Source organism: Syngnathus acus, chromosome 3 (genome assembly GCF_901709675.1).
Source record: "Syngnathus acus chromosome 3, fSynAcu1.2, whole genome shotgun sequence".
Lineage (NCBI taxonomy): Eukaryota > Metazoa > Chordata > Actinopteri > Syngnathiformes > Syngnathidae > Syngnathus > Syngnathus acus.
In genome coordinates, this window is record NC_051089.1 from 3,871,031 (window position 1) to 3,887,960 (window position 16,930).

Below are 16,930 nucleotides of genomic sequence, written 5' to 3' on the forward strand. Positions count from 1 at the left end.
AACATTAAATAATAGTTTCAAACATGTAAATATTATATTAATATGTAGTATAAATGACATACAGAAAATAATGTATAATATAAATATCATACGTGTGTGTGTAACATGTAAATGTAGCTAAAGTATACACACTGTAAATATGTTTTTAGAATGCTTTTATTATAATAACTTTTTTATAACAAGGTACAAGTGCACATACTGTAAATATGTTTTTTGGAACTCTTAATTATAAAAAAAAACATAAGGTACAATATTGTAAATATGTTTTTAGAACTTAAAAATTATCATAACAATTTTTTTGTATAAAAAGGTACAAGTGTACATTCTGCAATTGTGTGGACAATCCCTGCCTTCTGTTGACATGTGGGCAACTTTCATGCTGTAATTCCTCAATTTAGAAGTTCTATTTCCAATTTGTGAGTTTTTATTTATTTTTTTCAATTTGGGAAACAGTCTGCAATGTACAAAGCCGCGATGTAGCGAGGGATTACCGTATTCTCAAAATAATTACAACGAAAATAGGAACTTCTCACTGTGGTGAAGGAAAGGAGTTCAGCATCCCAATCAAAAGGTACATAGAATAGAATTCTCATTGATGCAAAAACTCATGAAGTCTGCTCAAACAGAAGGTGAAAACTTCACGGATCATCGCTCGTCTCCCCAACACATGGAATTCTCAATAGGTTCTCACCAGTGTGGGTTCTTGTATGACGTGTTAGAGTTCCCTTTCGAGAGAATACTTGGCCACAAACTGAGCATGAAAAAGGTTTCTCACCAGTGTGGAGTCTTGTATGACGTGTTAGATTTCTCTTCAGAGAGAATTTCTGGCCACAAACTGAGCATAAAAAAGGTTTCTCCCCAGTGTGGAGTCTTGTATGACATATTAGAGGTTTCTTCTCAGAGAATTTTTGGCCACAAACTGAGCATGAAAAAGCTTTCTCACCAGTGTGGGTTCTTGTATGATGTGTTAGACTTTCCTTCTGAGAGAATATTTGGCCACAAACTGAGCATGAAAAAGGTTTCTTACCAGTGTGGGTTCTTGTATGTCGTGTTAGACTTTCCTTCCGAGAGAATGTTTGGCCACAAACTGAGCATGAAAAAGGTTTCTCCCCAGTATGGAGTTTTGTATGACGTTTTACAGATTGCTTCTTAGAGAATTTTTGGCCACAAACTGAGCAGGAAAAAGGTTTCTCACCAGTGTGGATTCTTTTATGCTGTATTAGAACTTTCTTTTCTGAGAATTTTTGGCCACAAACTGAGCATGAAAAAGGTTTCTCCCCAGTGTGGATTTTTGCATGAAGTTTTAAAGATCTCTTCTTAGAAAATACTTGGCCACAGACTGAGCAGGAAAAAGGTTTCTCCCCAGTGTGGATTCTTTCATGATGTATTAAAACTTTCTTCTCAGAGAATTTTTGGCCACAAACTGAGCATGAAAAAGGTTTCTCACCAGTGTGGATGCTTGTGTGCATTTCTAAGCTTGCCTTTGCTGAAAATCTTTCGCCACAAACTGAGCATGAAAAAGGTTTCTCACCAGTGTGGATTCTTGCATGAACTGTTAGAATTCTGTTCGCTGAAAATCTTTGGCCACAAACTGCGCATGAAAAAGGTTTCTCCTTAGTGTGCCTTCTTGTGTGTATTCTTAAATGTACCTTCTGAGAGAATTTCTGGCCACAGAGTGAGCATGAAAAAGGTTTCTCGTCAGTGTGGATCATTGTGTGCCTTTTTAAATGAGGCCTCTGTTCGAATTTTTTGCCACAGAGTGAGCATGAAAAAAGTTTCTCGCCAGTGTGCATTGTTGTGTGCCTTTTTAAACGTTCTCTCCGAGAGAATTTTTGGCCACAATATGAGCATGAAAAACGTTTCTCGCCAGTGTGGATTTTTCGGTGCCTTTTTAAATGGCAACTCCAGTGGAATTTTTGGCCACAATCTGAGCAGGAAAACCTTTTCTCTGCGTGCGATTTCATGTGTCGATTCAAAGCAGTCTTACTAGCATAACATTTCCCACACTGAGAACATTGCGAGCGTTTGTTTTTAGACGCATCATCATCACCAGAAGGAGCATGTGATGACATGTCATCACTATCTGATGGTGGAGCTGCTTGTGCTCCTCCACAGTGGTCTTCGTCACCTTCTCTGGTCATTTGTTCACTTGAGCTGCAGCTTGAAGGCTCCGCCCCTTTGCTTACCTCATATTGACCCTCATATTCTCCCTCCTCTTTAATACTAGGCCGCTCCGGCTCTTCCTCCTTGTTTATGGTGCAAAGAAACGTCTGGTCCATTTGTTCATTCAAGGGGTGGAGCTCTTTGACCACATCTTCCTCTTTAAGGCGACTGCGCTCTGGCTCCTGCTGCTTACAACCAATTACTTCACTGATGTCTGCAGAACAAGGCAAACACAAACGTTACAGAGGAAGAGAAACTGGCAAAACCTATACAAGGACTTCTTCAATCTGCCTATCACACATGATTTAGATAGAATTCGACTAAAACACTGGGAGAGGATTCATAATAGAGAATAGTTTTTTCTTAAGTAAAGTACTAACCAGCTCTGCGTAACAGAACATAAGGCTGCAGCCAAAGATCTTCCAGTCGTCGACGACTACTGTCCTTTTCCTCCACGTGCTTTGCTGTGATCCTTGCAAACATTTTCACACTGCAATCACAACACTTGTTCAGCAATGTTTCGCTAACAAACTTTGGACAGCGGCGAGCGAGCTATTTGTTGAGGTAATTGAATATTGGTTATCTCATATTTATGCAGCAATATTGTGCTAGATTGGCAAGAAAATAATAGAATAGAATAGATAGAATAGACAGTTGTAATTCAATAATTAATGCCAATAATTAAGCTAAATATCACAAAGTTAGCACTTTGGTAGCTTCCATGCTAATGAAAGCGGCCCGTACTTCTGTACTGCAACTAACCAGTACTACAAATAACGGTGCTAACATGATAATTTATAGTCGTAACTTACCTCTTTAGTCGTTGATTCACCACATAAATCGCGTGTTTATCTGATGCAGTCAAATAGAAGGAGATAAGTTTCTGTTTGAGTGCAAGCGCTGTTCGATAGTCTTTGCTGTACTTCCTGGCACGTAATGATGATGTCATTTGAGGGAGGCCACTACCGACCAATAAACAAAGGCCGTAAATGTGACGTAGGACATTCGAGCGCATACTAGTGACGTACATGGTAGCCATCTTGAAAATAGTCGTCGCGGTGTATCTCGACGGACATTTAATTCCATCGGACCGAATTTTTATGACTTAGGTTAAAAGCTCGCATCTGATCATGTCAACGGAAGATTTTCAAACAAAGTACGCCCGTTTCATGGACGGCTTGGTTAAAAGTACGGTCACAGAAACAACCAAACTTTTTGAAACGGTGGTTGATGAATTAAAAGCAGAATTGTCGAAGGTGAAGTCGGAAAACGAGGCCCTGAAAACAACATGCAGACAAATGGCTAATGCGAAAACCTTTGCCATTAAAGAGCCCGGGCAAAATGGCTGTTCGAATATCCAGGATGCAGCTGTGCAATGTGGTACGTGAGTTTCGATGCTTTTGTTCCTCTCCAAATTCTTCCGAAATTTTCTTTTTTAGACCTCGTTGTTACGCGTGAACACGCAATTCTAAGGCGATCGTAGCCTTATTATTACGTAGTATTGTTTGTGTTCTCGTTCGTTTCCCAGTAATGTTCATTACACTCCTCACTCGGTATTACATGATTATAATGGTACATTACAACGTATTACATGTGTATTACATGTACTGCTGAACCTGCTAGTGGGCCTCCACGTTGCTACGGCGTGGTAAGGGGGTGCTATAGCCCCGTCACAAATGTTTAAAATCCCAATGTTAAAAAATGAAGCGAAAAAAAGACAGACTTGAGTTAGAATCAATCAATGACTTTGTCCAAATGTTTGCAGATATTCTTCCTTACCATCTTTTGATGGTAGATCAACCAGTGGTGCAAAGTGGAGAGGAACAAGTCAAACAATGTAAAGAAGAGCAAATGCTGTACATTGTCCTAAACAACCATCATGGTGTTGCTGAAAAAGAAGAAAATCCAGACATGACAGTTTCTATTCCAAACCATGAGGTATGCATGTGAAATGGTAGCAAAAAAAATCAATTGGATCGATACCCGAGATTTTGGTATGCTAGATAGCAAGTACTTTCTTTGTTCGAGAAAGTAATTTTAAATTGCCCTGTGTGCTAACACAAGATCACAATGTTGGCTGTGTCAGCAGCACTCGGGTCCAACAGAACCAATCATGGTACCCAAACACTTGGTGTCAGATGAGGTTTGACAGATTATCGTGACTATCTTTTGTTTATATCCTTTCTTTTATTTTAAAGGACTCTGAGCCCACTGTTGCCAGCAGAAACATATTGTGCACATTTCCAGGTGAGAAGTTAAATCAGACTGAAAATATTAACAGATTATTCTGTGAAAATGGTTAACACACTTTAAATGTTATGTCACTTTTCTTAGATCCACCACCAACCACCGCTTGTGGGAATGAAATCAGAGACCCTGAGATTGGCCAACAATGTTTGACCAAAGAGCTCAGAAAAAGACAAGGCACTCAAGTGACTAGTTTGGACGTGGGTCACAATTTACCCGAGGCACCCAATCAATCAATACAGCCTGTAAATTATGTCATCTCTCTCGCTGCAATTAACAACGACATGGAAGCTGGTCAAATCTCAGCTCAATCGTCGGAGGCATCAGAGGTTCGAACTGAGCTGCCATCATTGGGAGACGTACTGAATGTCGAGCCAACACTTTGGAACAAACAGCTAGGAGAAAAAGAAAAATATATCTTGACGAAAGTTAAGACCGAGTGGGAAACAGGAGACCAAAACGATACCGAAAGAAACATAACGACGCCTCAGATTGTGAATTCGTTTGCGCAAGCACCGTCGCCTGCGCTCACTATGTGTAGCGGCTCCGCAACGGTACAGGATGCAATGCTTCTCCTTGACGCAATGGGTCACTCCAAGAATCGTAGCGCCCCGCAGGAAGTGCCGACACCCCGAGACTGCTGTCTTGGTTCTACTTTGGCATCTGTGGTGTCGTCTCTGTTAGCTCCTCAACTACTGCTTTTGCCCTCGCCGCCGACCGTCACGTCCGACAAAACAGTCGGCTCAACGCAACAAAGGTCAAACCCAACGGTGTTTAAAAAAGTCAAAGTAATCATTCGCAGAGCTCCCGATGTTGTGGCCAGCCCGCTGCAATTACCGGAGACACTCAACCAGGATGCAATTGGACCAGCCGTCGCTATGACATCATCAGAGGAACCAAACGCAGTCGCTCAAGTGACCTCAGATCAAAGTCAATCCTCGTTTCAGCAAGCCGAACCTTCATCGCAGCAGACAAACATTTGTGATAGTTTCCAAATAAGTCCAGGCGAGCAAGCAGCGACTGAGAGCGTAGCGATAACGGGCTCGTTGTCACCCCCGCGACCGGAATCAGAGCAGATGAACATCAGTGAAGAAAAAACTCCCGGAGAACAAGCCGAGTCATTGTCAAGTCCGACTCTACCGACATCGCCATCTCCGCAAATGGAACCTTCATCAGAGCCAGCGAGCTTTTGCCAAAATTTAACTCCCGAGGAACAAGCGGCAGCATCGTCGAGCGAGAGTGCGCCCATAAAGTCTCGTCCTCTCGTCCCACTCATCAAACTCAAAAGGCTGCCACCTCTGTCCGCTGGCTCCGTTTTGCTTCCACAATCGTTAAGTGATGATAGCGAATCCGGAGACATACCAGCAGGTGATAGCGCCTCGGCTCTCCTCGATGACCAGGCATTAAAAACGACAACCCGTCCATCGCAAGTCTCAACCAGCTCCTGTCCAGATTTAAACGGCTCTTCTACCATTCCCGAGGAGTTATGTGGACCTCACTTGCCATTGACCCAAATCCAGTTGCTTGCGCAGCTGTGTTTGGCGCCTGTAATTCAAGATGCCGAAAAGGTAATAAGAAAAAAAATTCCATTCTTTTGTCTTCAAATATCTTCATAATAGAAAATGTGAATAAATTATTGTTCTTGTATTTTGTAGGCATCACCAAACAAGTCTGCGCATCCCCAAAATTTGTCCGATGCCCTTGGCAAAGAATCCATCATTGTCCATCCTCGCATCACCTGCAATACAAACTCTCGGACTAAAAGAACAAACACCGAACCAGAACCGCAGACAGGCAAGCCACCTATCCCCGAAATCGCCAAGAAAGCCAAATTGGAAAGCGTTCATGATCCTACCCCGAAGCCTGTTCCAGTTCCCGCAAAGAGAGCCGTGTCCTTGAGTCCCACGGGGCCACCTAAAGAAAATGCCTTTTCCCCACCAAGTCTCAGGAATCAACAGAAGAGTGCGACCATCACTCAAAGTAAGACTGTTTCTGTCAGAACCCGAAACCCGGTCGTGCGTTTGTGTCGGTTATCCCTAAAAGGCGCTTTGTTTGTCATCCCGTCGCCGCACACAGCCGCTAATATGCGTGTAAGGTCACGTAAAGATCCCACCACTAAGAATTCCAAGAATTGTCTCTCCCGTACGAAAATTGCTCGTGAGAAAAATATAAATCTGCCTCGACACCAGTCTGCCGATACAATAAAAAAAGAAAAGACAAAAATCACGAGCGAGCAAAAATTCCAATTACTTCCCACCGGTATGAAAAATGCTCCAAGTGAAGCTCTCTGGATTTACAAGGCTCCCGAAGAGCAAATCTCCAAACAAGAATCAAATTCATTAGGAGCGAAAAGCGGTTCCTCGAGTGTCCAGTCGCCCAAATTGGCTAACGGCAGTCTGGTTCAGACGAGAGAAAAATCGGGATCCAATCAAAAGTCTACCGTTGAAGAAAATACAAAAGTGCAGGACACAAAGAAATCAGTCCAAATGATTAAAACCGAATCCAATATAAGTAAGCCGATCGTTCACCAGCCTGCGGGAAACAAATGGCCGTCTTCGATTGCGCGAGTAGGAGAAACCCCCCAGCAGCTTCGATTTGTCATCTCGGAGAAGAACCTGCTTAAGAACCAGTGCAGGTATTGCGGCCGCATCCTTTGCGACAGTACGTCCCTCAATAGTCACATCAGACTGCATACGGGCCACAGGCCATTCTGTTGCAAAATTTGCCCAAAGAACTTTCCCAACGGCAGAGGCCTGAAACGACACATCCTCGTGCATCGCAAGGGGAGGAAGAACGTTTGCAAGCAGTGCGGGAAAGACTTCGTCTACAAATTTGACCTCACCAAACACATCCAGATGGTGCACGGCAAAATGAAGCCCTTCATTTGCCAGCTGTGTGGCAAAGCCTTCTTCACAAAACGAGACGTGGAGACCCACATACGAGGCCACACGGGGGAGAAACCCTATCACTGCTACTTGTGCGAGAAAAGGTTTTTGAGGAGCACCGAACTCAGCGCGCATCTGAGGTGGCATCGCGGCGAGAAAAGACATTGGTGCCCCTATTGCGGCAAAGGATTCTTCGACCAGACCAACCTGAAGAGACATAAGTATATCCATACAGGAGAGAAACCACACTCCTGCCCACATTGCCCGAAACAATTTACACAGTCTGGACACCTGAAAAAGCATGTTAAAAATGTACATAAAGTACAATGAGAGCAAGCCTGCTAGTTTTGTCATCTTTCTTTCTTTTTATATGTAGATTCAATTCATAAAATGCCCGTGACAGAGAATGAATAGATTAATAAAAGGATTTCAAGAATACTGTTTGTCTTGTGTCGTTATTTTCATGTATTTGTTAATGACAAAAGTCATGTGGAATATGAATCAAGCAGCAAAATTCTACCCATTATTATCCATCGTCATAATTTTGATCATAAATTTACTTCTCTTTTCAAAATACCAACAATATTACATTCATACCAGCTCAGTGGCCTAGTGGTAGAGTGTCCGCCCTGAGACTGGAAGGTTGTGGGTTCAAACCCCGGCCGGGTCATACCAAAGACTATAAAAATGGGACCCATTGCCTCCCTGCTTGGCACTCAGCTGCTGCTCACTGCTCCCCTCTCCCCCAGGGGATGGATTAAAATCACACGGGGATGGGTTAAATGCAGAGGACAAATTTCACCACACCCAGGTGTGTGTGTGTGACGATCATTGGGACTTTAATCTTAATCTTTAATCTTTTAATCTTCATACATAGTACATTCGCAAAACCACCTGCCTTTATTTAGGACCATAAACACATGTTTACCATTTGCTACAATGAATCTGTTTCTTTTATTTTAATCTTTTATTTACACCAGCGTTTGTGTCTCGTCATAGAGAATATTTTATCATATGCGCTGCAACTGAAAGATTATTCTCCAGTGTGCGTTCTTGTGTGCATTTATAGGCCTCCACTTGCAGAAAATATTTGACCACTAACTGAGCAGACAAATGGTTTCTCTCCAGTGCGTATTCTTACATTTCCTTTCTGTTTGAATCTTTTACCGCATAAAATTACGTTTTTTTTCTCTAGTGTGTGTGAGTAAATCATGGTTTAAGAGAATCTTTGATTCCAAACTGAGCAGGAAAAAGGTTTCTCCCTAATGTGTGCTCCTCCGTGTGTGTCTCCCCGGAAAATCTTTGAACCCAAACTGAGCATGCAAAATGTTTCTCTTCAATGTGTTGACATATGTGGATTGTTAAACTGGTCCTTAGACAGAATCTTTTACAACAATTTGAGCAGGTAGAAGGTTTCTCCCCATTGTGTGTTCTGGTGTGTACTTTCAGTTTCCATTTTGAACTAAATGAGAGCATTTTACACATTTGTTGCCAGTGTGCCATTTTGTATTACCTTTCATGCATCAGATATGATTGCAGAGGTAAGACTGGGGTTTCTCGGGAAGCCCCACAATGGTCCTCATCATCTTCTCCCGCCATGTGTTGAGTTGAGCTGCATCACACATATAAATGTTTTAAATACAGTCTGCACTTTTTTTGTGTGTTGTCAAAAGTGTATTTCAAGTGAATCTTTATCACAAACCGAGCAGGTAATTAATTTCCACCAGTGTGTGTGTTTTTTGTTTTCTGTTAAATTTGACTTTTTAGTAAATCTTTTAACACAGACCGAGCAGACAAAAGGCTTTTCTCCGGTGTGTGTTCTTGTGTGTGAATTTAAATGTGTCTTCAAAGAGAATCTTTGACCACAAACTAATCAAGCAAATAGTTTCTTTCCAGTGCGTTCAGTGTAGATTGTTAACCCTGATTTTCCAGAGAATCTTTCAACACAAATGGGCATGCAAAAGGTTTTTCCTCTATTGTATGTATTCTTAAAATTCAATTGTAAGCAAATCTTTTACCACAAACAAAGCAGGCAAAAGGTTTCTTGTGTGTATTTTTAAAATTCCATGTCTAGATAATCTTTTTCCGTGAACTGAGCAAGTGAAAGGTTTATCTGCAGTGTGCATCATTAAGTCTCCATTTTGATACCAATTGAAACAAACAAGACATCAACTAATTTGTTAAATATCAGTATTTGAAAACGCCAAACGATCTTTCAATTTAGATAAAAATGTGTTTTATTTTTCATGAATTATTGTTAAAGATGAACTTTTATCAAACATACCAGGCATTTTATTCAAATATCACGCTTAGTTTTACTGCACTGTTTATTTGTGTACACCTTGAACAGCTTGAGGTCTTTTATTTTCATAACAAGAGGTGCTAATAAATATTTCAAAGTGTGAGTTTTGATGGGTCTGTTCGAGGTATTTAATACAATATAAAGTGTAAAGGGCACATATAATTAAATCCTTTACAAATAATAAATATAGATTGAACTTTAAATGCATATATCAACTACTAAAATAATCCGGTTTAAGCAATCTGTTTTAAAATACAAACGAGGCCCTCAATCACGAACTTTTGGCAATTCCTGGGTTCTAAAATACAGTACTCTGTGTCAGCAGGTGGCACTGTAGGACAATCTCATCCTGCACTCACAGGCTTCTGTATATGTTATGTAGATATATTATGTACATATTCAAGGAGATCCAATACCAAAATGTGCATGTGCGAAGATGATAATCCATAAGAAAATCTTCACACTAAAGAAACGTGTGCACTAATAAAAACACTCAACAGCAATTTCCTGTGTATATAAACAGTGTTGTTTTTTTTTCCCGGTGTTGGTGATTTTACAGACAAGCATTTGAAAAGGGTCGTTTGCGCTGTTGTGGGCTTGAACACAGGCAATCGTTGGGGCTCCTAAAAATGACAAAATAACCTCATTACATACGCAATGACTTAAAATATGTGACTTAAATATGTCGGCCAACTTCATGTAGCTATCCCCATTCCCCACCATTGATTGTTGAACTCAAAATAAATTCACAATCTCTCTCTCACACACACACACACATAGACTGCGCAGGAGGGCCATAACATCTGGAGGCCAACACAGACCCGGTGTCAGATCAGAGAAGCATTTCTGGGATCAGATCTGGCTCTCGTCTATCAGCGCTCTCTGCGGCCATGATTAATGAAGCCTCCGTCACGGTGGCGCGACGCCATTTCACGCTTTTGTGTGCCGTACCCTTTGGCTTGGCTTGAAATACAAAAATCAATCTGTGGTTCCAATTTGGGTGAAATATAGAGGGCAATGAAATATTTCTGGAAAAAGTTCAACAAAATCTCCATGCACCTTGCAAGACTTTACATCAGTGAGATGCTAAAAGATATTTGTTGTGCTTTTTCTTTTTTTTTAACGCCATGGACCATCACGATAGGGCTAAAAAAAAAAAAAGATTACGAGGATTTTAGGCTGTACGAAGATCCACCAGACTTCACAAAAGCATGTCAAAGTCAAAAGCTAAGCAAGGCTGTGATATTAGCATAGATTAGCGTTAGCTACCAGTGTTAGCATCTTTTAGCTGTTTGCCAGGCAGGCAAAAAAGCACAAGGCTAAACTTGCAGACAATTATCCGTTTGATCTCCATCTTTCCTGTATTTTCATTGTGGTCTGTGGGTAAATTCACAAGGGTTCATTTGTTTTGAAATTAGATTGTGGCCTTTACGGTGTTCCTAATAAACAGGTGTCGCAGTGTGGTGCTGAACGCGGCGGCGGGAAGTGCGTTCTCGATAATTCCAGAGCAGCAGCTGGCCTTGGTGTGCGTGTCGCTCTCTTTCTTTCTTTTGCTCTTTCCGGGCCGCATAAACAAAGCACCAGCAGCATTAAGTAAGAACACATGAGGAGACAATTTTCTTTCTTTCTTTTTTTTTCTTTTCTTATTCTTCTTCTTCTTGTTCCAACTGTTGTGTTTTTAACTGACAGCGACTTTCACCACTTGGGGAAAGTCATTTCATGACAATGCGCTTTCACTACAGGGGGACTGTATTATTTTAAAAAAAAAAAGAAGAAAGGAAAAAAAAAAGATAAAAGAAAATTGGGGGGAAAAAAAAGAGAACGAAACACTGTTGCCAATGCTAATCCAGATCAAAAGAAGAAAAAGCCAATCGTCATGTGTTTTGCATAGAAAAAAGGCAAACGTGCAAAAATCTGCTTGAGGAAAAACAATTATTTGCTAAGAGGATAATTTGCCTGCACATTTGTATAATATGAATACAGCATTATTATAACAATATTATCAATCATAATGGAGGTTGTTTTTTGGCTGATATGTCCTTGTCATCATGTTACCATTAGTTAAGAGTCATGACCTTCTCGGCATGCTATTTAAAACATCGACATTGTCATAAAACTCTTTGCACGTTTGCACCTTCGCAACCCAATAAGAAGAATAAAAAACAGGCAGTCAGTGTTTTTGCACATGCAGTGCGTGCACCATGTACGTCACCTTTTTATTTTTTCTTTCCTTCCCTTGTTTTTAGCAAACTACAAGACACGCTACACGGCATGTCCAGCAGACTCTACGTCTCCTCGCCTGTGTTCTCCTGCCAGTGGCCGAAAAATAAATAAATCAATAATAGAAATCAGATGATGAGACGTGTGACGATGTCGAGACACACGAGGCAAACGTTAAAATCACTCGCCCGTCGAACGAACCGCTATAGCTTGTTCATGTCACGGCTTGGTAAGAATAATATGTGCATGTGATTATCCTAAATCCCACTTTGCGGTTTATCCGTACACTTATGCTGTAATTGAGCTCAACCAGACATTTTGTTATGAAAGACCACCGAGCCTTTTTGTGCTTGGAGGAGGTAACGAACGATCTTTGTAGTGGGGAATTAATAAAAGAGCCTTCTCGGGTGGGTTCCATTAAGTCGCCCAAACCGTTTTGCCCCGTGACATCACTTCCGCACTCCGATGGCGAAATTTACAAGAAACAGTAAAGGCAGACGGACAATAAAAGGAAAACTATTTGCGGTTTGACGATTGGCAGCGCCGTCGCCATCTGCTCCTGCTTATGGCACAGCTTTACGGTTGCGCTGGCACAGAGGCCTCCATGTTGAAAGGCAACATTTGGTGCCGCCAGTCGAAATGGCTTCTTGTTTGTTGATATTGCATCTCGCATATTTAGTGGTAAAAAGTAACCAAGTGCTTTGTTTGTCATGATTTGAACCGTACAGGATTAATTGAACAAAATGATTTATTAACAAGAAAACAAGCAGAAGTGTGGTCGAAATCAAAAACACTAACCGATTTTTGTGACAAAAAAACAAGGCAGCAGCAACAAAACACCACCTCAAGAAACAAAACATGACTGAGGGAAATCAGGGAGCTAAACACTTAAAGCAACACCTAGACGAGATGCAAAGGATTGGAGGAAGCTGATTGGTTAAAACGAGTGACCAGGTTGGCGAGCACAGGAGGAGAGCAAGACATGACAAAAAAATCAAAACCATCAGAAATCAAATTTGACAAATTTTGACACAAATCATGACATTAGAGCAAATGAGATGACTCAAATATAAATTTTTAAAATTCAAATTAAATTTTTAAAATTCAAATTAAATTTTTTAAATTTAAATGAATGTTTTTAAATTTAAATTAAATTTTTTAAATTAGATTTTTTCTCCCTACATTTGAAAACAGATATGTATTCTTCGACTCCATTGAAACTTAATTACAAAACTACAAAATGTGCAAACTGAACTACATGTTGAACACTGAAGCCAATTTAAAAATGAGAATTTTCTCACCAAACCCAAAGTATGTTCCTGTTCACAATATTTACAAATACTTCAAACATCAAACATGAGTTCAATCAACCTAACATCCAATGACAATTTCCTTCACTGAACATGTTTACGTTAGCATTGAAGCTAATTTAGAATCTTCCGTGAGGCAACAACTTTATATTTTGTAAACACGGACTACAATTCAGAGTCTTCGGTCATTGAAACAAATGTTTTTTATTTTGTAAACACTGAAGACAATTTGGAATCTTCATTGCATTGTGGTGTCTCACAGCTGACTCACATTTGAGTGGAAGACTTTGGCTGGGAACGGCGGACATGTTTTTAGGTCAATGTGTTGTGTTTCCAGCTGCGTAAATGCTTCCTGCACCTGTAACTTTAAATCAAGTAAATCACTGCAACTCTCACGAAGGAAGATATACAGTACACCATGCAAAAGACCATTTTTCATCCAGTCGAAAGTCATTTTTCAAATCATCTTAGTTCTTCCTGGCTGAGCTCCACCTTCAATATTTTTTCCTCCTGTCTGAGGTTGAACATTTTATGGAAGACTAAGTGGTGATGCTGCTATGTTTTTACAAATCCTTGCCTTATTGGCTCGGAGCAAAAAGAAGCATCCCGACTTGGGCCCGAGTGTGAAACCACAAAAGAACCTGAGCCCACCCTGTCAAAATCATCACAATGGGAGACAATTAAAGAGACATTTGTAATGAGTGGTTAAAAAGCCACATCTGCTCAATCCATCAATGTCACCGTTAAAACATTCCATGGGTCAATTTTAGTTTATGAACTCCATCCATCCATCCTTCTGTCCATCCGTCCGTCCATCCATAGGCACCACATCCCGATCAAGTCAAGTTTATTTATATAGCCCTAAATCACAAGCAAGCCGTGGTCCTACTCCATAAAAAACAAAATATGGCAAAATATTTATATATTAAAAAATTTATATTACATATACATATATACGTTATAGTATATACAAGCCGATCACGTGGTCCTACTCCATAAAAAACAAAATATGGCAAAATATTTATATATTAAAATATTTATAGCCACCATTTTGACACATATTTGGCTAAATGCGCAGCTCTGGTACTTGAATCTTTTTTGGGTTAATATTGCCTTTTTTGGCAAAGTTGCTTGCTGTTGCGGTTCTCATAGACTATAATACAATGTCCCACTAGAGATGAAGCCAATAGAAGCATCATGGACTGTAATCCGTGCCCCTTTTGTGAACCTCATCCAAAACCGTACATCCCCCAAAAAAATCCGGATCGATTGAGGCTGTCACTCAACATGTCACAGAGCTGGACTGACCTCTTTCCACTCCCTTTAATTTGTCATTTTAAGCATATTCATGATGGCAAAGGTGAGTCGTACTCCATTTTCACAAAGCCCGCGGCTCCTTTCTGGAAGAATTCTTTGCATATCTAATTGGCGAGGGTTGAACTTGGCGAATGACGAGAGGTTGGATGAAATGAAAAGCAGATAAATGGGAAACGCACAGGGACTCTCCACGCTGGGAATGGCACAGAAAGTGAACGTACGGTGGGAATAATGAAGACCAGTCTGCCGGTTCAGCAGCAGCTGTGCTTCTCTAAAAACATTTGCTTCTCTAGACATGTTAGATTTACAGTAATCACCCCTTCATTGCAAGGGTTACGTTCCGGACCACCTTCATGGTCCGAAAAATCTGCTATATAGAAAAATATACCCTAGTGAAATTCTCCTTAGGCATGTTTTCATGGAATTTATTCCACTTTATTTTAAACACACTACAAGTCTTTAAAGGCTACATGCGAAGGGAGCAGCAGCATTTTGGACCAACTGGAGATGTTTGAGGGAGGACTGGTTGACTCCAAAATCATTTTTTTTATTTATTATTTTAGTTATATTTTAGGATTCCAGACGATACATAATATTTTTTTTGTGGACGTGGAAAAAAATGCCATTTTTTCTTTTCAGATTTCATTTCTTTTTTTAAAATGTATATATTAAAAAAAATCTATAAAAATACATTTAAATTCTGGCCATTTATGCTAATATAGATAATATAGAAAATGCACAGTACTTGCGATCGGGTTTTACCCTGTCAGATTATTTCTATTTACATTCATTTACATTATAGAAATAATAAGTCATTAAATGGTTAAATATAGAAAAACAAACGGTCAACTTCTTGCTAACCAAAACAGCAGCACCTAGAGAAGCATGTAATTGCATGCATGTGTCTGCTACCACATAACAACAACAGTGCCCTTTTTGTTTCACCCCTTTTACTTCATAGTTAAAATAATAAAATTAATTACCCCCCCAAAAAAAACCTACCCTGAACCGAACAGAAATGTCGACTTTCTTGGTTGTAAAAAACATGTTGGAGGCTCAACAGAGTTAATAAGTTGCAGCTTGTTCCCAGCAACAAAGGAAACCTTGAAGAATGATGCAATAATTCCTTCTCGTCGATGTTGGTGTTGTTGAAGGCTTCGCAAGCCATCTGTCTGCGGAAAAGCTCCAATACGTTAGCGCAGCTACGCTATACTTCTCCGCAATGTACACTGTGTGTGTGTGTGATTTGTTTTTTTTAATACCAAAGATCATTTTTCATTCCTGTTTTGTTCTGGTTTAATGACAACCTCAGCCTTATTCACAGTTATTTGCTGGAGCCAAACTGCTCCAAATGAAAATGAAACAGTTTGATCCAGTCGTTTATTTGCAATATAAGCGATATTTTATTAGATTGTCAGACTTTTAATGCTAGAAATGTTGAGCATGACATTGCGTTGTTATTTTTGTCTCGGGTTTCTTTCAGTTTGAAATGACTTCTTTTATCCAAATCTCCCTTATACTTTATTTCAATTGAACTTGTGATTTATTTGTCATTTCTTCATCCAGTCATCAATCAGTTTGTCAGTCATATACATACAGCATCGTAGTTGAAAAATTGATTTGGCATAAACTTTGGTCCAGTGGTTTAACTTTAGAACATAATTATATTATGTATTTTCTTTTCTTGTGAGAACTTAATACAGAATGAATGGGTGTTGTTGCGCAATATATTGTACTGTGCGTTGTTGGCTCAGGTTTCATTCGAGTTACTCATTTGAGATGATGGATTTCATCCTGATCTCGCAACTCAACATAGAGGTAAGTGCGAAACAATGCGATGCGTCATCAGTACATTTTCTATTTGAAGATAATTTCTCCTGAATTTAATCGGACTACTTCCAGTAAATCATCCGCCCTTGCACAGATGTTAAAAAATAACTTGAGCACGTTCCTGTGCTGATATGGTGGCCATGGTAGCTTTGTGTGATCGTGATATGTTTGTCGAGAAGTTTGGTAATTGTCTGGTTTATTTAGAATTGATCAGTGTCGATTGATTGACACGTCTATCTAACTTTGATTGACAGTTAATTCCAAATGGAAAAAAATAAATCTTTAAATCCCATAAAATCCTCAAAAAAATATTCAATGAAAATTTTCCACCAAAAATAAGAGAAAAAAACAACCCCACCCAAAAAAGCCATAACTATTTAAAAATAAATAAATAAATATTGAAACAATTTTAAGAATCGGCAAGTGTAGAGCTGTGACTCGATTATATTGGTGAGAACGTCTCTCCCGCTTGTAAATGGGAATCACGCTGAGCACCAATTTATATTCATTAAAAAAGTGCATTTCATCTTTTTAGGGGCCAAATGTGGAATAGAAATGAGGTTTGTGGAGGAATTGCTTTTGGGAAACCTTCAGAAGGCCCTAATTAAATTGACTCATTAATTTAATCGTTACTATATTGAAGGCCATTTGAGAAT

General features: G+C 39.8%; 2 protein-coding genes across 2 annotated transcripts; one reads left to right on the top strand and one right to left on the bottom strand.

Annotated features, from left to right (window-relative positions):
* Positions 1-255: 255 nt before the first annotated feature.
* Positions 256-3,098, bottom strand: LOC119120013 (oocyte zinc finger protein XlCOF6.1-like). Its single transcript, XM_037246590.1, has 5 exons — positions 2,976-3,098; positions 2,544-2,653; positions 1,884-2,377; positions 977-1,547; positions 256-808 (listed from the first exon to the last, which is right to left on the bottom strand). Exons 2-5 carry the CDS (start codon positions 2,644-2,646, stop codon positions 639-641), a joined length of 1,338 nt encoding a protein of 445 aa, XP_037102485.1. The 5' UTR covers positions 2,647-2,653; positions 2,976-3,098; the 3' UTR covers positions 256-638.
* A 99-nt stretch (positions 3,099-3,197) lies between these two features.
* On the top strand, positions 3,198-7,733 carry LOC119119979. Its single transcript, XM_037246528.1, has 5 exons — positions 3,198-3,543; positions 3,929-4,101; positions 4,362-4,410; positions 4,498-5,978; positions 6,066-7,733. The coding sequence occupies exons 1-5, from the start codon at positions 3,294-3,296 to the stop codon at positions 7,623-7,625; spliced, it is 3,513 nt and encodes a 1,170-aa protein (XP_037102423.1). The 5' UTR covers positions 3,198-3,293; the 3' UTR covers positions 7,626-7,733.
* Positions 7,734-16,930: the final 9,197 nt, after the last annotated feature.

What these genes read in the sequence shown, in the direction of transcription:
- LOC119120013 (XM_037246590.1), bottom strand. Translation starts at nt 2,646, where the DNA reads ATGTTTGCAAGGATCACAGCAAAGCACGTGGAGGAAAAGGACAGTAGT. An exon ending in TGTTCTGTTACGCAGAGCTG is followed by an intron (nt 2,378 to 2,543) that starts GTTAGTACTTTA and finishes CTTGTTCTGCAG; the next exon opens with ACATCAGTGAAGTAATTGGT. An exon ending in CCAAATATTCTCTCAGAAGG is followed by an intron (nt 809 to 976) that starts AAAGTCTAACAC and finishes TCTCTCTGAAGA; the next exon opens with GAAATCTAACACGTCATACA.
- LOC119119979 (XM_037246528.1), top strand. Translation starts at nt 3,294, where the DNA reads ATGTCAACGGAAGATTTTCAAACAAAGTACGCCCGTTTCATGGACGGC. An exon ending in GGATGCAGCTGTGCAATGTG is followed by an intron (nt 3,544 to 3,928) that starts GTACGTGAGTTT and finishes AAATGTTTGCAG; the next exon opens with ATATTCTTCCTTACCATCTT. An exon ending in TAATTCAAGATGCCGAAAAG is followed by an intron (nt 5,979 to 6,065) that starts GTAATAAGAAAA and finishes TGTATTTTGTAG; the next exon opens with GCATCACCAAACAAGTCTGC.